The sequence below is a fragment of the Dermacentor variabilis genome, chromosome 5, assembly GCF_050947875.1.
Source record: "Dermacentor variabilis isolate Ectoservices chromosome 5, ASM5094787v1, whole genome shotgun sequence".
Taxonomy (NCBI): domain Eukaryota; kingdom Metazoa; phylum Arthropoda; class Arachnida; order Ixodida; family Ixodidae; genus Dermacentor; species Dermacentor variabilis.
In genome coordinates, this window is record NC_134572.1 from 188,161,565 (window position 1) to 188,182,713 (window position 21,149).

Consider the following 21,149-nt stretch of genomic DNA (forward strand, 5'->3'; position numbering starts at 1 on the left):
TAAGTTTTAATTTTTCCACAATACCCGTCCCCACGTCGCTGATGTGGTAAATACAAAATATAAATTCAAGTGGGAAACGCTGCAACATCCGCCATACAGCTAAGATCTGTCGCCTTTCGACTTCCACATTTTGGGGCAAATGAAAAAAAAAAAAAAAAGACAGCTTAAAGGAAACAGATTCGTGTCGGACGATGACGTGAATGAGTCAGTTGCAGATTTGTTGAAGCAGCAAGCTAAGGAGTTTTATGCGACTGGAATCACCCGACTCGTTAGTCAATGGGATAAATGTCTAAATGCTCATGGATACTACATTTAAATTAAGTACCCCGTTTGTCATATATTTGCATTGGCTCACTTTCGTTTGACTCGCCCTCGTATATTTTGCAGAACGGCTTTATATAGGTGCTCTCTGTTGGGACAATTATTTCGGTGAAATTACTCACGATACGACCGGTGACAGCTGCTCCTGCGTAATACATTGGAATAAATGACAGCGTCATTGAGATTTTTCACTGGCCGTTGCATATGTACAAAAATGTAAACAAGGTTGTTGAATGACAAAGTTTCATTACCATGTTTGTCCTCAACTTGTTCACTTCATGGCCTTCACATTTTTCACATCAGTGGCATGCACTGTTTTGCTGGTTTCGAATTGGTATAGTTCTAAGGATCGTGTGACATTTTCTTTACTTATTAAATAGACAATAACATGGAAGCATTGATATCTGTTATTTTGAGCACAATTTCTGGCACATACGAGTATACCTTTTTATTTAAAAATACATGTATTACTTGTTTTGACAGTGCGTAGCGTACAAGAATTCGTTTGCAGCATCTTTGGCAATGGCAATGCAGTTATTATTCATGTATTTGATCTCGACAAATTGTTTAAGCGGAAGCTTTAGCTCGGGCCCAACTCCAACGCGGCATATTAAAATAAATGTAAAACGCAGAAACGCTTTTCTGAGACAACCCCTGCATCACTTTTAATGGAATTCGTTGAACTTGAGAAAGTTAACGTCTAGTATTTGTTGGAAGCGGAAGTTCGATTTAGGGCCTGAATATTGTTTAAGATATCGTGAAATTTTTAAAAGTGCGAAAAAAAAAATAAAAGCACGACGTTTACAAACTAAAAGCTCTTCATCAAAAACAGATATCGCGGTTCCTCAAACGGCGTCTATTATAAGAGTCAAGGCGGACAAATTCGGTATGTCAATTTGTATCTTACGTGAATTATTTACGTGGTGCACAAGGGTTCTGCAAAAGCCTTATTTCGATAATGCTAAATTGTTTGAGATTCATTTGTAACATATCAATTTTGTCCGATGTAGATGTACTATTAGATGCGATTCACAGAATTGTGATATTTTTCGTTTTTGAGTTACAAAGCTTTAAACGTGATAGTTTCGTTTTCTGAAAATTTGAGATTTTTGCCAATTTTTAATAAAGAATTGACAATCTAAATGAAAAATTCGAAACCAGAAGACAGTAGAATTTAAGTTTTCTCTTTTAAATGCAACAAACCTCATCAAATTTTGTGCAGTGGTTGCCGAGAAAAACTAATTCACCTTCTAGATATATTTTCTAGATAGGAGCATCCGAGATAAAGCGTCCTATTAAGGAGGAGGCCAACAGAAAGAGGAAACAAGAGCTAAAGGCCATATGGCCTGACCGGGGCTGTTGCTCCCAAGCGCGCTCGGCTTACATGATGATTCAATGTACGAAAAAAGCAAATATAACAAGAACGAGCAAGTACGATTTAGAAAATACAAATAAACAAGATAATTTGTAGATTATACAATGACAATGTGAAAAAACATTTATGCTTCAATTTTTGTTAGTCTGTACATTCACATTACAGCGCAGATTAAAGCATACATATATAGCGCATAAAATTTTTTAGTGCAATAGCATTGTATGTATAAGTAATTTAATTATGTGTGAGAAGGTTTTTTTTATACATTGCTTAAAATGAGGTGCATAAAAATCAATTTCTTGCTCAACGACGTTTAGTAGCCTTGGTATTTGATAGTTTATATCCTGACGTCCGTAGTTGGTACGTGTAAATGGTATTTTTCTGATTTGATTACGTAATGGGCATCGAGGAGAAGTGGGTATGCTGAAAACATGGAGCCTGCGTTTTTTTATATGTAAGAGTAATCTATAATAAAAAACTTGATTTTCTAGGATCAGTAAATGTTTGCCAAAGAGATTAAGTCAAAACTACGGAATCATTGGAGTTCTAAACAAATGGTGAAAAAAGTTATCGGTCCCTACAGGATGTGCAGAAGATTTACGGCTAAACCAATAAGTGAACCGTTTGCATCTCTACCGAAAGACAGAATGGGAACGATTTCCCACTGTGGGTTCCCACGTACCACCACGCAACTACTTCCTGCCCAGTGCCAGCATATACCGTTATCTTTACTTGTACCGTCGTACGTGCAATTCACCTCGAACTTGTGTGCAGCCCCAGTATCGCAGGCTGTTTAGATGCGTTCGGACGGTTCACAGCAAGGCGAGGTGTCTGCTGGACAGTATTCTGACAACGGTCGCACGTTCGAGAGAGTGAGAGAACTGAAAGGAATCTGGGAGTCCGAAACGAGCGTGCGCTGTGGTACTTCAGAGAACATATAAAATTAAGTGGGAAATAACAGCGGAACGTTCGCCATGGTGGGGCGGTTTCTGGGAACGACTCATACGCACATTCAAGACAGCGCCACGAGAAGCTTTGAAGAAAACTTTTCTGCACTGCGTTCAATCATAGACTGTGCGGACAGAAGTCGAATCACTGGTCAACGCACGCCCATTGACAACAATATCGACTGAGCTGGAAGAGCCACCAGCTGATTTTCTTATTGGCCGAAGGCTAATCGCCTTTTCTGAGGGCAATACTGCGGCGAAGGAACCATGTTCTACTAAGGATGAAGTAAGGAGACATTGGAGACGACAAGGGGCTTGTCTCGATGTCTTTTGAAAGAGATGGCACAAAGAATATACTGTGCAGCTACAATCAGCTCGCTATACGTCAGTGGCACTTCTTGCAGTGAAGCAAAAGTAGGCAATGTACTTATTATGGACGAAAAAAAAAAAACTCGAACACTTTTGTGCGACCTGGCTGTAATCAAAGATACATTTCGTGGTCGCGATAATCACGTTTGTCTATGTCTCTTGGAAAAGTCTGACGCAAAAAAACTACGACGTACTAAGCAGCACATATACCGCTTGGAGGCTTCAAACTAACCAGTTTGCCAGCGGGAAGATGTCGGAAATTCATACAAAAGAAGACAACCAATAGTTACCGCTCCTGGCGCATGCTTTTCTTTTTCCTCACTGAACACCGAACGTGTAGTAAACGGGGCTATGACTTGTCATTCCCGAAAGCCTCACTTTCTCACGACTTCCATGTGGGACATAGCATAGAAACAGGAGAAACCTCTACATGACTCATTAAGGAGCCCCTCCCTCTCATTCACGAACGTGACGGCCAAAGACACCGACTAGAACTACGTAGAGATCGGTAATAACTCATTACGAAGGCGGTGATGCCCCCTTCTTCCTCCAAGAGAACTAACCAACGGTGACGACGTCGGTTCGGTGAACTGCGTCACCGCAGCGCAGAGGCGATCGGCGCTGCGGGTGGGTCTTGGCGAAGCGTCCAAACCCTTCCGGGAGCGAGTAGCGAGCGGGCGGAGGACTTCGCTCTCTACAAGGCGCTCTCGCGAAGCACCGCGCAGCACGAAACAAAGCGGGAAGGGCGCACGCGTGCGTTCGATGCGGGCGCCTGCACCGCCCTAAAGCCACATTCGCGAGGCGCACGGAAGCGCGCAAGTCGGCACACACCCCGCCGTCCAATCGGGACGGCTCGCGGTCTCCCATGCTCCGGAAGGCGCGACAGCTCGAGAAATAACGCGCGAACGGGATCGCACGCAGCGAGTGCGCGCTGCCCGATTTCGTACTTACGAACGCGGACACTGAAAATGCTTCTGCACATGCAAAAGACATCTTCGGTATGTTAAATTTTCGCAGAAGTCCCGCAGTCTCTGTGTGATCGATCACCGTAAAGTAAAATTTACAAAATGACAGAGTAAAGCCCAATAACGTATGGGCAAATATATAACTTTCTGTGCAAAGATACTAAGTACATGGCCTATGCTCAATTTGATCACATCTTTTAAAATCAATTGAGCTGAGATGAAGCTTACTGATACTGTGAACTCCATTTCCTTTCTTTCTATCCCTCTCCCCAATGCAGGTCAACATGCCCGCATTTATTTTGTCATTGTTCCTCGACGCTGATACCACCTCGTGAAAAGAGAAGCATTCATCGCAAGTTGCAATCCTGGAGGATGTATCCTATGTACACAGTGCACTTAATAAAGATTGAATTAATATACGGCGCGAGCAGTTCCGAACTGGAATTACCGGTTACGTATGTGTGCATTGAGTGTTGGAAAACAACCAGGCGGTCGTGCAAACACCGGTATGACGCTGCAGCTCGACAAGCTTTGCTACCTTCGGAATGCGCCAGAAAAAAAATTTAAAAAAAGAAACAGCCGACGAGGGCAGCCGTTCACTTCGGCCGCGGCACATCGCCCAACGGGCCCCACACGAGCACGCATAGTGGCATGGTCGCAAGCATAATTACGGAAAAGCAATCCCTGCACGCCAGTTTGGCGTGACCGCTGGTATGTATGCAGGAAGTTGCCCGGTGTACGCTTTCCGGACGCTAGTGGGCAAGACGTTCGCAGATTGACTGCAACACACACGGCTAGATGATATCTGTTCCGTAAGAAACCGGTCGCGAACTGGCTTCGAAGGCACGGACAGCGTGGGCGCTGCCGTGTCTGACAGCGTGCCGAAGTGCGGTCAGCGCGTGTGCGCAGCGAGCGCCGAAACTCTGCGCAGCAACGCCCGACCGTGCTGCGTCTTCGCCACGCTAACTTTTGGCGCTCACCTCGAGGCACAGGCGAGTACCCGCCGCCACTGGTGCCACCGTTTTAGAGCCGCTTCGATGTTGCTTCTAGGCAAACGACATAGGACGCGAAAGCGCCACTGTCGTCCTCGCGTGACAGTGTGGGCACGTCCGTAGCTCAAAATAGCACGAATGTGTGACCAATAAGCAAAATGCAGGAAGTGAAGGAAAGTTATGGACCGCTCCCACGACAGCAACATGTAGCCTGCCAAAAGTGCCTAGCTAGATGTTAGGTTGTGGAAATACACCCCTTACCCACTTTCCAAGCGTTGAGGTCCCGTAATGACCAAGCACCTAGAAGGAGCTATTTTCCCCGGTAGGTGGAACAGGCACATACGCCCATTCCCACCAGCGCCGTCGCACATTGGCCCACTCCAAAGCTGGCATTGTCGAGCGTTGCTGGCGAGCTGGTGCCGTATCGGTACCGTGTACCATCGGTTAGGAGCACGGTACCAGTCAACGCCGCATCAGTATTGAACACGGTGCCAGCGACCACTTCGGTGGCTTGCGTCTGGTTTATTCATTTGTTGGGCTACGCCACACCGAAGCAGCGGCGACCTCCATGAAAAGGCAATAGCCACACAAGCGCCATCGCAGGCTCCATAGGCGTTCCTTGCACTGGCGCCCATTGCCTCGATCTCCCTGTTCTCTCTGGCTCGGTTATTCCTGACGTGACGTAGTGTGTGCTGACGGGAACACTGCGAAACGGTCGCAGAACTAGTGGACACTATTTGGTAGGACGTACACCACCCGGCTCACAGCCGTCGCACTGAGTGCGGACTAAAGTACTTCAGGCTACACAGGAGGCAACAAAACGAAGAAAACGGCCCGGTATTTTTTTTTTCCGCAACGTAAGTAGCCGGAGACGGTCAGGAGAACGCAGAAAGTTCCCGCCATTATTTCGTCCAGCGGCGCGTAAGAAGGAAGGCAATTACGGCCCACAGCAAGTGAAAGCGGCAGCAATGGCGCGGTTTCCACGACCTCCAGCAATACCGACGTTGGCCGACACGGTGTGCACTCAGAACGACGTCGCCGGTATGGACGAAAGGTGAAACGGCACAGGTCACGTTCCCGCATCCCACCGGAACTCTATATAATGCCTCGGCAGTGGAAAGCACTGCGGCTGCTCAGTCTACCCAGAACTCAGTTTCGCAAGCTGCAATTTTTTTTACGGGTTTCCCGGAGCACTCGGGGAAATTGAAAGAGAAAAAGAAAACAACGAAAAAATGAACTAATGAAGACACAAGTTCCACAAGAGGCATTTGTTGCTGGCATGGGGATTCGTACTAGCAAAGTAAGAGGCTACGCAACCCAGACTATTGTTGCTGCTAACTCGAGCTTTCCCTGCTGAGGGCTCTCGTGTTGGAAACATAACCCAGGCGTGGCCGTACGCGATTTGGTTAGTTTTGCAAGAACTTGAATGTGCGCGAAATCGACGTAAAAGAAAGCATGCGGGTCTACCACGATAATATCCTGCTCGCGCACTTTTCCCATGGGTTCTGTGGAGAATCGAAAATTAGCGAAATGAATCTAGATGTTTTTGACGGAATAGAGCGTCGACGGGAGGCCGACCTACAGATTTTGAAAAAATATATATATTGAAGTTCGTTTATATATATATATATATATATATATATATATATATATATATATATATATATATATATATATATATATATATATATATATATATAGAGCGCAGTTTGTTTTGCAGGTCGCCAGACACCACCTCGCATGACCACTGGATCGACGAAGGTGCCAAAACCACCAACAGTGGAGGATAAGGTCTCGCGTGCTGTCAAAGAACCCAGTCAATGGAAAAAAAAAATCCGGCACATTGTCATCGCGACAAGTGGTAAAGGGGGAAAAAAGAAGATAAAAAAAAACGGAACACGAATGAGCGAGCGAACGAAACGAAACCCACGGACGCTGACGAGGCGGAGACGCAACACCAACACAACAGAAGACGGCAAGAAGGCAGCCATTCTACGGCGAGCGGGCACCGCGCGTCGGACGCAGCTGCAGGCAATGGCGAAATAGGGACAAATTAGACGCGCACGGAGCGCACACGCAACTCCCAAGCTCTGCTGCGGCAGAGAGAAGGAAGGGCGGTCCACCGCAAGAGGAGAAGCCAGACGGCGGTCATGCAACGAGCAGAATCCGATCCGGCGCCAGAGCGGAACACGGGCAAACGAGTCGGCCAGCGAATCACAAAGGCGGATGAATGACCCGACGCCATGCCTCTCGCTGGTCGCCGACGGAGAACTCCTCCCGTCACGCTCGCCTCCGGTGCCCGGCGACGTCGCGACGCCCGAGGAGACGCGGGGCCAAGGAGGCGCAGCCGCCCAAGCCGGGCAGTCGTGGGAGCACGGCGTTACTCAGCCAATCGAAGATGGAAGCCCGCCTCGAGTGGCGAACTGCAAGCGGCTCTTGCCTCGGACCACGAGGGCGTGCTGCCCGCCACCGAGCGTGTCGAGTGACAGTCGCCGCGCTCGTTTGTCGACTACGGACGAATAGAAGCGCCGGCGCGAGCCCGCGGAATACTCGAGCGACCTTGCTCGTTTCGTGCAAATGCCAGCATCGGAGCACGTGCGAAACTGAGTCGTACCCCCAGCCGTTCGCTGGGTTTGTATTCGGCACCACAGCGCGCGGATTCCGGTCGGCGGTGGGAGGCCAGCTGCGAGGCTCGCATCCGCCGAATAGGAAGCAACCCCGCAGAGACCGTACCCGGGGAACGCGCGGCGCCCGATCACGTGCACAACTTTGAGTTAAACCTTAGTCTCTTTCTAAACGAACCATTTCTATCTTTCTGTAACACTAGGGCTATAAAAAAAGAAGTACACATTTCTGCGCGAATAGCGATATCGTCTCCCAGAATATGTATAGCCCAGAACCCGTGAAACGAAAGTGCAGATCGAGGAAGACCCGCACAGCGACATCGGTGAAGTTAAAACACCGCCTAAGGCGCTTCCGATAACATTTCAGCTTCAGAATCGTGTTGCCGCAATGCTCTCTCCTAATTTCCTCCTGCCTGCGCGATGCCAGAAAGGCACCGCGAGGCTGGCTTCAAATTCGCAACGACGAACTTAAACCCGTCCAATTGGACGAAAATTCCCGCGATGCAGGGACCTTAGTGTCATTACGTGCACGGAAGTTTGACGAGTGTGGTTGAAGGAATGCTCTAACGGAGAAGCTGGTAATAATCGCACACCTTCGGTTAATTTATTACTTGAAAGGAATGGAGGTCCTTCCCTTTTTAACACTTATTCGCGTGTACGGATCTATGTATGTCTCGCTTGCAGTAATTGCACATGGCCCGCGATTCCAGAAATGTGTTTCTGCACGTTCATTGTGATGTGGCAGTAGTGCGATGCGTTTGTCGACTAAGGGCACATTCACACCGGCGACTTGAGGAGGTCGCGCGACCATTTGCGACTCGCAATCAAAAAGCGACCGAAGGCGACTGATGTTCACACCGGCAAGCCCGGCTGAGCGCGACCCGCAAGGCGCAATCCCGGAGATTATCGTTCTCAACGAGAACTCTCGGAATCTACGCGGAATTTGAACGCGACGCCGGAGGAGGCCGGATGTAGACACACGAAAGATCACTTCCGGTGCGCCGCTGATTGGTTTATCAGTTTTGCGACCACGGTCGCGCGACTGAAAAATCGCGCAGAGAACGAGTGGCCCAAAATGGTCGCTTTTCAAGAAAGGCGACCGTTTGCGACCATTTGCGACCAACTTGGTCGCGCGACCACTGACAGTCGCCGGTGTGAATGAGCCCTAAAGGTACGTCCACACTAGCGACAAAAAAGCGCGCGGCAGACGCGTGCGGGCAAGTCCACAGTCGCGTTTTGCGGCACGCGGCAACGGTGCGTGGAGTCCCGCGTTGTCTCGTTCCTTTCAATACTTCTCGTTACAACGCGCTCTTCTTTCTGCCGATTTCGTGTTCCATCCAGGGCTATTTTGAGCCAGCGGTCGCGGAAGTTAAGTTCCCCCGCTGCCTGCTCGCCTGCATGGTATGTACAAACATAATGACATGCTCGCACATGTTCCCGCAACATTCAGAAAATTTCACCAATGACTCTCCTGTCATGCCAAACTGCTGTCCAAAATAATGTCCCAACGATTGGCGCGCAGCTCCTTGTCCTTAAAATCGACGTTCGATTTGTTATAGAGGCACGCATATCCGCGAACTGTTTCCAAAAACGTTTCCATTGCAAGGCGGATTCTTCAACGTCTCGGTGGCGGTGTGCGAAGGCTTAACAAAAACAGCCCCCTTGACTGGAATGGCCTCTGAGATTTTACGGCGTGCGTGTGTCGCTGTTCAATCTCGGAGCCCATAGATTATGATTCTTTGTTTATACGACAGGTGACGCCACAAAATCGCGGCTCGCTTCTTATTGGTGCTCGTTTTGCGGCTGCCGCGAAAAGATGGGTCTCGCACCCATTCGCGCGTTGCTGCCGCTTTTCGTGAATCTTGCCGAGCGCGTTTTTGTCGCTAGTGCGGACGTACCCTAACGCTGTCTGCCTTCGCTTTTCATAACGCGCGAATTCTGGCGCAGCCGCTGCGTCGCGACTCGTTGTCCGGCGGATGGCGACACCAGTCCGCTCGGCCAGCGCGTTCCGAGGGCGGTCGATCGCGCACGGTGCGGCGATTGCTCATTCCTTCCACACAAAGCAGGCAAGTACCGATAATTTGGCAATGCAGACAAGCAACGACGTGACTATTTACAGCGCGAGATCTCACCGGTAGCGGAACAACGGAAAACACTTCTGGCAACTCGTTAGGTTAAATATCCACACGCCAGCACCTGCCGTCATTCGTTGAAAAGAGTTACTTCCACACACGATGGTAGGGATAGGGCTGGTCTCGTGGCCTTTATGACCCGAGGTTGAAATTTTTTTTTTCTTCTTGTTGAGCTGACGGGAAGTCCAAGGTGGAAGGATCTTCAAGCGGTGCTCTTGCAGACGTGCTCATAAGCGCCGACGTGAAAGCCGCGGTCGCTAAAATAAATGAGCTACAATATATCAGCAGGTTTACGCTTGCAAAGGCTTAAGCGCCAAGAAGATGACTCGCTCGATCCAGTTCGGAACATCGCTGGAGACGTCGAAAGCACAACCCGACAAACCTGTGGCAACAGAGCGTGCATCAATACGTGTGCAACAAGTTCGCGTTATATATAATGGGCTGTGCGCACCATGGAGCAAGGCGAGGACGGCGTCCCAGGCACCGCCGATGGGTCGGAGAGTGCGCTGCACGCTCCCTGGCCCCAGCACCGAAGGTGTCACGGGCGACGGCGAGACACAGCACGAATTTCGCCCGAACGCACTTCGCCACGAGGCCACTTCGCTTCCGAAAGCGCGGCAACGGCGCACGCGTTCCGGTCGCGCACCAGAACGCAGCGGCTAATGCGGAAAAAAAAAAAATTAAATGTGTGGTTTTACGTGCCAGAACGACGATCCGATCGATTACGAGGCACGCCGTAGTGAAGCACTCGTGGGTTCTCGAATGCGAACATAAATCTACGTGCACGAGCGTTTTTGCATTTGGCCCCCATCGAAATGCGGCTGCCGCGACCTCGAGCTCAGCGGCGGAGCGCAACAGCCAGGGAGCTAGCGCCGTGGGTAGCGGCTAACGAAGCGGCTGCCTACTACGCGCTCGACCCTGGGCACGCCGTGGGAGGTCGGCGAAAACAGCTCGCACAATCGTCGTCGGCCAACTTTCGCCGCGAAGATCGCCAGAAGCCGAGAAGCGCGAGTGTGCCCCCTCGCGAGACCCGACCGAGTTGCGCGCTAACCGCCTTGACCAACCGCCGGTGCCCGTAAAAGCGGAGCTTAGCGCGCCTAGGAGGGGGGGGGGGGGGGACAGAGCCCGCCGGGTTCATCGTTCGATTCGGTTCCCTGCATCGCGGCCGAGCCGTTCCTCCGCGTGCCCCGAGCCGCGTTTGTCGCCAGCTGCCTTTCTTTTCTGTCGTCCGATATACAAGCCGGCGAGCTGCTGCTCCAAAGTCCGCGGGCTCGTCCGACGCACGGCCGGCCGCGCGCGCCGGCAGAGGCTTCCTTATCGCGGCGCTTCCGAGAGGCCGCCACGGGAGCACCGGCGACACGGTCGCGCGCGCAGCGGCGACTCGTAAGCGGCGGCGAGCACGCGCAGTAGGGCCGGTGCGGCCCCGGGGGCACTCGCGACGACGACCGAGTCCTACGCGCGGCGCTGGACGGACGGTGCTCGCTGCGCACTGGCGACTCGAGCCATTAACGCCCGCTCCTAGCATCTGCGGGACGCCGGGCCGAACAGAACCGAACAAACGAGATATGCGCTCGTATAGGTTATGCGAAAAATTCCTCATAGCGGGCACGCGTGAAGGCTTGTACAGTGGTAGCGCCTCAAAAAAAAAAAAAAGAAAAATGGAGGGTGGAGCAGCCGGCGGCGGCGACTGTACGCTGAAACTAGTCAAAAGTTCGCACGAATTCTCAAAATTTCGGTTAGAAATCGGCCCTTCGGAGTAACGAAATTCACGCTTAATTTCGCCAATGTTCATCTGGCATTACGAAACGACCACCGAAACGACTTCGGTGTTCAAAGTCTCGGAAGCCGTGGAGAAAATCTCGGCGGCGACGCTGCCTGGCCTTTTTTAGCATAGGCGCAGGTGGACTCTCGGTCACCTGTTGCACTATGTGCACCTGTTGCGCAAGTACTTGCTGCTCCTATCTAACTCGGGGGGCGGACGCCAGGGGGCGCCGTTGACTATTCCTTGGTACCTATACTATTCCTTTAAATACCTATACAGAAAGAGCGTTGACTCACAATGGCGGAAAAGAACTAGGAAGCTAACCAGCAAGGATGCCAGACACGAGGACGAAGAAAAGACAGAGCATTAAACGACAGGTTAAAAATGCGGAAGGTAAAAATTGGATAAATTCAATGGAAAAGAAGCATAGTGTGGAACTATATCGATACTGGAAACAGCAGATTAGGAAGGAAGCGTTTTATGATAACTCAAGAGGCAGTGCCCTACTCTTTGAAGCTAGATCAGTATGTCTTAGAACGCGGAAAAGAAATTTAACGAAGAAGAAGGCACATGTACTGTGTGTGGTAAATATGTAGAAACAATGGAACACCTCATACTAAAATGTGATGGTATCAAGCCCGATGTCGATGCGGCCACAGTCATCCTTCCCGAGGCCCTAGGGTTCAGAGATAAGAGTCGTGTAAATAAATATGCGGTGGAAATTAGCAAAAGGCGATTGGAGGATTGGTGGCTAAAAAGCAGAGAGGTGACATAAGGTTAAAAGGCTAGGAAGACGTACTTAAAGAAAATCGAGAAATTCAATAACACACAACACAGATAAAAATAAAAGGCAAAATAAAAATCTGAGCATGGTGGCAACTGCCATCGCCCCGTTTCAAAGGGGACGCTCCTACCTTCCATCCATCCATCCATCGTGGGTAGCGTATGGAAACCATTGAGCATGTTGGCATATTGCAGTACCTGCCCAGAGGGTATAAGGACGTGTAATTAAGAGATACCTCGAACCCCTACGAGTATCTCACGCTCGCCTCGGAAAATATAAGCGCGACAAACGACTCCTGAATTTTGCAAGCAAGTCAGCGAAAGCGAGAAGGTCAAATACGCCCGCAACAATCATAAGCGTTAACCGTGCTTGGATAAGCGCCAGTGAACAGATGAAGGCTGAGTAATGCGAACGTCCGAGGGCAGCAAAACGCCCTGCGGACAGGAAAGGGCGGAGTGGCAGACGAAGCAGTCCCCAAGACCACCATGCGAGGGGGCGAGTAAAAGCTCAAACGGCACGGTACGCAGGATTCGTCGCAATTACCGCCGGGAAAGAGGTGCTTTCGAAATAATTTCGCAGAATATTTGACAGCAAACTATATACGCTTGACAGCGCAAGGAACGAGACAACCATCCGCAAACCATCAGAAGTGCTCGCCAACAGAGAAGGGTGCGCACGAATTCCAAGCTGCCCCCAAAATGTGGAGAACCGGCCGGGTTGGCTTGGCCCTGCGTTTCCATCGCAGGAGCGTTGTGGCAACACGATCAAAAAACAATATCTGCCAAGATTAGTCGAAAAGCAGATTCGATTATCTTAAAGCGCATAAGAAATCTTTGAGGCCACGCAGTGGAGGACTCCGTCCCAATTTGGCAGCACGAAGTTATTTAACGCGCATCCAAAGCGTAATCATCTGCTTTTCGAGTTTTCGGAACGCGGTCGACGCAGCCGCTTGATGGAACCGGCATCCTCGTTCTCAGAAGCTGAACGCCGCGGCCAGTGGGCCACCACGGAAGCCGGTCAGCTGCAAGTGGCCAAGCAGGGAATTAGACTGCTGGCGCCTCGAACCGTCCGCAGCGGTTTCTACAGACGTCACGGATTTGAGCTCATTTGTTCGAAGCCGCTTAAATGTTTGTCGCTACGTAAGGATTACCCTGCATTGGTAAGGAAGCACGGGATCAACATCGAAGTTATTTAAATTTACTTAGCTGCACAAGGACAGACCAAGCAAGATAAAAAATTGGAGGACGCTTAAGCTTCGCCTTCAAGAGTGGAACGCGACAGCGTTCCCGTCGACCCGCCAAGGGGTGTAAGACAATGGGCTACGGCGCAGCGACTACGAGCCCCGCATGGGACGCGGTGAGCGTCGAGCAACGCAGCGTTCGGCGTGACAACGAAATGTGCGCCTGAGCAAGCGACGCACGCCTGAGCCTTAGAAACAGCTCGTTTCTAAGGCAACACCGCGTTCACTAGAGGCGCTTTTGTACCGCTTTGAAGCATCGAACTCGTGGCTCAGCGGTAACGTCTCCGTCTCACACTCCGGAGACCCTGGTTCGATTCCCACCCAGCCCATCTTGGAAGTTGCTTTTTATTTATGAAGTGCCTGCCGTGATTTATCGCTCACGGCCAACGCCGCGGACGCCGACGACACCGGCTTTTCTGCGACACGAGCTCCTTAACGCTATCGCGTTAATACCATAATATCCGATACGTGACACTCATCGGCGCTGCTCTACTAGTGAAAATCAACGTGGGAACTTGGACTTTTCCTTCAAATCTTTTGAAACTATTTTTTCCGCATCAATACGCCATAAATAGTTTCGGAAAAGGCGCTTCACCTGGCCGAAATGATTCCGTGCTTCTTTTTTAATCATCATCCGCCCATTCTATGTGCACTGCAGGACGAAGGGCTCTCCCTGCGATCTCCAATTACCACTGTACCGCGCCCACCGATTCCAACTAGCACCCGCGAATTTCCTCATTTCATCGCCCCGCCTGGTCTTCCTCGAGTGCCCTGCCCGTCTCTTGGCGCCCATTCTGTAGCCCGAATGGTCCGACGGCTGCGTAATCTGCGCTTTTTTTTTCATGAGCATTTAAACACTACGCGCGCCTGCCGCGGAAAGACCGGCTCGCAACGAAAAAAAGAGAGAGAGAGAGAATTAGCGATGAGTAGCAAGCACGTGTTTAGTGGTTATTTTAATGTGGGATCTGTCGTCACCTTGTCCTTCCATTTTTCCGATCTTGCCGTTCTGAAGAGCAGGCGGGCTTTGCGACCTTTCCGTCGGCAGTTACTTTGTCCCTTGTGTCTCTCTTATTTCCTGTGCGTAGATGCGCTCAAACCAGACAATACTAATTAGCGGCAAATGCGAGCGTGGCGCCGCAACAGCCTGCACCACTGGCGCCGAACTAGCAGTGCTAGCTGGGTTCTCCGTTCGCGGAAACCGAGCGGGCGCAGGGCCCCTTCGACCGCGGCGCAGCACCCGCGCCGAACGCAAGTGTCGCGCTAGACGACGAAACGCCCAGTCGGGCCCGATTCGACGCGTCACGCGGAAATCGTGACCCTCATGTCGATCGCGGGAGCGCGCGTTTTCATCCAGTATAGATACACGAACCATGGACGAAAGCTGTAACTTATAACGCCCGCCTTCGGGTATGGATGATTATCTGCTGACAAGCTGACCATCGTTCCGTAACGATAACCGAAATATGTTCGCCTGCTAAGCAATCTTGACTGGGAAGTGACAAGGAGCGCGAAAAAAAAAGTTATCGCTATTTTATTCCGCGTTGCTTGTGATTTCCCCCAACCACGAATCTCTAGCAACTCGCCCAACTGAGTTGCTTTCTTTAAAACTTTTTTTTTATATATATATAAAGAATAAGCCACATGGTTGGTCATTCTCGACGCAGAAATTTAGGGCCCGACAAAAGAGTGACGTACGGACATGAGCCCCCGCAGTGGTAGGCGAAACCTTGCCAAAATAACCGAGAAAAAGGTAGCACGAGCGGCTCCTATGCGCCGACGTATTGTATCGCAGCACCAGAGAGTCCCCGACACGTCGGCACCTGAGCCCACCGCTTCCCGGTCTGTATCGCTCGACGCGCTTCGAAACACACCGGGTGTCTCGCGCAACTTGAACGAAGCTTTAGGAAACGAGTACACGAACGACATGTTGTTCGTAGTCGTCCCGAGAGTATTTGCGGATGCACGATTAGTTGGCTATTTAGCTAAAGTACGAAATATTAAAATATCCGTATTTTGAACATTGCAGCGTGTGCCTAATACAACCCAATCACATCATTTCCGCGAAGTTTTCCTCTAGGTACTTCTTTTTTTCGAAGCTCTGAATAAGAAAACGCGAAATATGACAAAATGCAAACGAAAAAAATTCGTCAGCCCCTTCACTCTGTGAAGAAGGCCGTTTTACCTCAATCTACGCATCTATGTGTATATAGGTATTATTATTATTATTATTATTATTATTATTAAAGGACAAAGACACAGAATACATGTTTTGACTGTGTAGCGATTTATTCTTATTCCTTTATGAATTAGTGACGTGTGCAAGTACCACCGCATGGCAGACGGGATATTCTACCATGTTTACAACTTTACTGTGAACTACGTCATTATGAAAACTACATGAAACTACGTAATGTTAGAGTCTTCTTAGCGGCTAATTGCCATATAACTTGTTTTGGGATAATTTCCACAAAACAAGAGTTACAGCCGTTTTCTGTAACAATACTGCCTCCTTAGACGGCCATGTATTGACAGCAGACGGGAATTCTGTAACGTTTACAACTTCAATGTGAACTAAGTAATTATGACAAGTAAATAAAACTCTGCGTCGTGACAGACTCTTCTTAGCGACCAATTTCAGTATGATTTTTTCCAAGACACCTACATTACTAGATTGAGGGCCACAGAAGAGCATTTCGCGAGAAAGTGGAGACGGAAATTTTGTTCATGTCGACGCGAGGTGTACACGGACGGACATCGCCGGAGGATAGCTGATACACAGCTTCGCAGTAAAGGGTCGCTGCGGTCTCAAATCACGTTTCTAAAGAACGAAGGTGGCATGTTCCTTCGTAAGAACAAATGACAGGCACCGTCAGTGAGGCATCACGCCAGCTCTGTTCGAAATGAAAAGCGATAGGCCGGCTCTGAAGGCGCATCGAAAAACACTCGTCGGCTTCTTTTAGATAGATACGCGAACCTTGTTCTTTGGAAATACGCCTGAGAACAACGTTGCATACCAGACGCGCAAATGCGCAGTGACTGTTTCTCTTTTTTTTTCATATCACGCCGGCTTTCTTCGAGACCTGGAAGAACTACGTGAAAAATAACGCCATGGAAACAACTCAATTCGGTGTTATTGAAACCGCTCTACAACTTCTACAATAAGACTTTAGGCACTAAAATAAAATAGCGCCCAATTAGCTAATTGGCAAACTACCACCCTTAAAATAAGCTCGGGACGTCTATGAATAATGTGCTGATGGTTCCAATGATCTGCAAGCGTAGCACTCTTCTGAAAAGGTGGGTTCTAGACTAGCTTTGGTAACGCGAAACGCCCGGTATACGCTGCGCACGAGGTCGCCATGCTCCCGGCACAATGCACGTTCCCCCTGCGGACACGAGAACAGTTGGCACGCGTGGACGGCGCTTCCGCTATGAGTTAAGCAGGTGAGAAGAGGCAGGCCGGTGACGCAACGCCAGCGAAGGCATGATTGCGGCGACTCTCGTTCTGACCATCGTGTGGGAGGAGGCAGCGTGTCTGTCTTTTGGCGGGACCCGGCTTTCGAACGCCGCTGAGATCTCGTTCGCAGCCCTATTAAGCGCGTCGGCGGCGTGAATATGCACGACGCCCGAGAGAAGCGGCTGACACGACGGGAAAGAGGAAGCCCATTACGCCAGAGAGAGAGAGGGACTCGGGTGAGGAATTGCAGCCCACGCACAGGTTCCCTCCCGACCCCTCCCCGGCTTGATCTCCAAGGGAAGGTCGAATCGAGAATCCGGGGTGAAGAACCACCACCCGCGCCACGAGAAAAACATCAAAGTACCGAGGCCGAAACTGTGAAAAGAGAGGGAAGTGTTTTCGCTTTCTCTGGAGCTGACGGGAGCCTGGTAGCAACAACCTCGCGTTATGTGAAAGCGATTCCTTGTGTGCGCCGAAACGCGACCGTCGCATGCAGAGCCAAACTCAATAATAGCGAGGCGTCACCGCGCACACGTCGTCGGTATGCGGGGAATGCGCGCCGCCCAGGGACGCCCGCATCCTGGACTGGAAACCCTGGCGGGTGCCTCTTCCACCGTTACGACGCACACCTCACCGCGTAGTGGGGCTCACCGGTGTCGTTGCTGGGCGGCGACCCCCTGCGCACCGGCCCGCCTTCGCGCGGCGCACCAGTGATACCGCTGGACACCGCACTAATTAAGCGTCGCTCGTGCCGGCGACCTTAATCGGACGCGCTGTCTGGCAAAACCGGATGCGCACAAGACTGGCATAGTTCTCGTGCGTCCGCGCACTCTTTCGGGCAGCCGCTACTTAACCACACTGCGCTGAACGGCGGCTCGCTGGCGATTTATCGGCGACTAACAATCACAATATCTCGTATTATAGTAAGAAAAGCGATCTCGTTGTTCAGAGGTCACCATAAGGCCTAATGGAGTAAATAGTGCTTATAGTGTTCGCAGCAAAGAAAATTCTGTTGTGCCCACTGAGGAGCCAAAGCTACAATATTGTCGCCAGAGTCTACGAGAAGCAGCAAAAGCGAGCTACCTTCCCCAACAACGGGAAATATGCAAATGGTCAGCCCGCCATCCAACTAGCTATGGAATCGCAACGCATCCTGCAAGACTCCTGTTGTGTCCACGGAAAACAGTTTCGATATGCCCTCCGTCCACCATCTCGCACAGTGAGGATAAAAACGGCAAGATCAAAAACAAGTGGCTGGCTGTGGCACATTACGCGTTCTGTGCATACAAATAGTTTATGTGCCTTGTCTAAACTGAGATTTTTTTTTTTTTTTAAGCGTGCAATGTGAACCCGATATAGCAGCCCTTCACGCACAGCGACAAGAGCGTAACTGGTAAATGCACGATCACGCGATGACGACGCAAGGAAGTCAAGCGTCCGCACGGATCTCTGTCCTTTCCCGCGCAAGGTCTCCCGGGAACTACGTTCGTTTACGATTTTACGATACACCGGTACAAGGAAACCAAGAGAGGCCGGCGTCGTAGCGCAACTGACCCAAATGAAACAATGGGCGCTCGCATAAAAAGCGCGCACAGCCCCGCCGATTTGATCAACGCTCGAGCGTTGGCCGTGGCTGCAATCAGCAGGCCGCAGTAGGCCATGTTTGCCGTCTCGTCAGCGATGGACCCGCTTGACGATTCGGTCGGTGCCCGCATGCGTAATGGCGGCACACGCTTGTGCAAGCGTCCGCCGGCAGACGTTCAAGCGGCGTCCAGCGAACACTGGCGGCGCCTGCTCGGCAAACAGAGAAGGGGCGTTGTAGGCACCCGCAAGACTTGGCCAACCGAATATAAGCATAAGTACAGCGAGATACGCAGCATGCGTACCATCACAAATGCGCGGACGCAATATCACGAAGTGACTCACAGTAACGCTACGTTACACACGTATATCAACGTATTCTATATTTAAGGGTACTCGGCATTGGAAATATGCGGAACGTGCAGCCATGTGACAAGTACGCGTCTTGGGAACTGCTAAGATTACACGCGGCACGAAATAGGAGCGCGTGACCGTGCGTTCGTTCAACGTTATTTACGGCGTAGGCAGCCGGAATTAACTTTGACATCGACAAGCGCGGTGCACAAACGGCACTGCCTTTCTCCAACTCAAGGGAATCGGGCAGCTCGTAAAACATCGAAGTAAGACTATAGCTAAATAAATTATGGGGTTTTACGGGCCAAAACCACTATTTGCATGTGAGGCACGCCGTAGTGGGGGACTCCGGAAATTTGGACCATCTGGGATTCTTTAACGTGCACCTAAATTTAAGTACACGGGTATTTTCGCATTTCGCCCCCATCGAAATGCGGCTGCCGTGGGGCTATAGCTACAAGCGAAACACCGACCTGTTCATTTATTTCAAGAGCAGTGGTGGGCATTAGGATGGCTCTTCGGTCAATAGTGCAGATCTTCGGCTCGAAATTACAGGCCTTGGTTAGCAGAACGATAAGGACATCAGCTGCGCTGAAATGGGTGCTTATGCGAACGGCGGCAAACGAAAGCAAACGAAAAAAAAAAAACTAAGCAAATAACCACAACGTGTACTTACGACCGTGCAAACAATCAGCAACAAAAGGGGCAGGAGAGTAGGATTAATCAGGGAACATGTAGTCTAAACCATCCAAACAACGTGCTTGAAAAGTGCAGTAACAATGTACTACAAGGAAATGTCGGCAGCTGGCGCGCTGTGCACAAAATGCCTTACGGAAAAGAAATCGAAAAGCGCGTAATTTGCATGGTGCAGAGCGCCACCGTGTTTCCTGCTTTTTCGAACTGCGCGCATATGGCAGGTTGCACGAACAGCTAGCTGGCAGGAGGGTGTTTAAAGTGCAAGGCGCGGAGCACGCGCACAAGTTGCTAAACAGACATGCTTTCTACGCGAAGTTCACAAATCAAAGCAAGCGGTATAAAGACGCAAACAAAGCTAACTCCGCAGGTGCGGAACGCGAAAAGCGGCACCAGGTCCGCTGCTGAAACAAAGGATTGTCCCTGGGAGCGGGGGCAAGGAGCGCGCGATGCCCGGGGCAACCATCCCAGAGAGCGATGCGCGAAGCAGCCGACGCAACGGCCCAAACATGCTAGGCCTAACCGCCGTGTTTTGCTCCAGCCGCTCTCTTGTGCGCACGCTCCTCCCGAACAGCGAGCCGGGGAGGCGTCCGTCTCAACACGGCGAACGAAAAAAAAAAAATGCGGGCGAAAGAAAAAAAGAAACATGAACCACAACTCACCCGGCAGAGACGAAATCACGAGGCTGAATATTAGCCACTGTGATGGCATCCTCCAGAAGCTGCACAATAATTTAAGGGTCATGTTCGCTGAAAACTCGCTCTTTGGCAAACGATGCGCCCGTCCGTCCCTAGTCGTTTCGCGGTGCAGTAAACACCGCCGCCGCACTCGCCGTTGGCACGCCGCGCCGAAGGGTCCGGCGCCGTAAACGAACGCCGTGATGCACAAGCGCACGCACTCCCACACACACACGACCGTCGCGGAGGCCGGACTTGGGCTGCTGCGTGCCGCTCGATGGTCGGTCGGCCTCTTCAGTCCGCAGAGATATATCCACCACTTCTCCCCGGGCGCGCGTTCCGCGCTGACTCACTGATACAAGCCAGGCGTCGCAGCGCTATCAGTCGATGAATCCACCGCGATCTCCGTTTTGACGGGACTGATTCATTTAGAGCGGATTTGAATCGTTTCAAACGGGGGCTACAAGCGATGCTTGCTACCTGCTCATTGGTGGCCCGCTTGCTTTGACATCCCGGAGCGCAACAACGTTTCTGCCAAGGTTGCCAGATAGCACTGCTGTTTCTGTGGCGGCCTCTCGTGGTAGCGCCGGGCAACGCGGCGGCGGCGGAGGCGGTGGCGCGGGCGCCGGCGGCCGAGCGAACCAACGGCAAGCAGCAGCAAAGCCGAAACTGGTTTAGCTAGCGGCGGGCCGGTTGCGCGTGCGTTTTGTTTGTTCCTGAAATGGAACGGCGGCCCAGGCCAGCACGAAGACCGCTTATCCCAGCACGTCTCCTCATGACGGGTGTCTGCGGGCTGCCTCCTTCTTTTCATTTATTTTCCTCGCCACAATGCCTGCTGAGAACAGCACGACGCGCCAGATAACAAGAGAAACGCAC

General features: G+C 50.9%; 1 protein-coding gene across 4 annotated transcripts in view; it reads right to left on the bottom strand.

The window, feature by feature from the left end:
• The window catches only part of LOC142583405 (fasciclin-2-like), a 183,285-nt gene extending 162,475 nt beyond the window's left edge, over positions 1 to 20,810 (bottom strand). For 3 of the 4 annotated variants that reach the window (XM_075693856.1, XM_075693859.1, XM_075693858.1), the window contains exon 1: positions 20,259 to 20,809. In XM_075693856.1, the coding sequence (XP_075549971.1) occupies positions 20,259 to 20,340 (82 nt within the window). In that variant the 5' untranslated portion in view covers positions 20,341 to 20,809. Of the gene's footprint in view, positions 1 to 20,258 lie in introns of all 4 variants that reach the window. The other variant, XM_075693855.1, reaches the window with a different exon arrangement.
• Between the last annotated feature and the right edge of the window lie 339 nt (positions 20,811 to 21,149).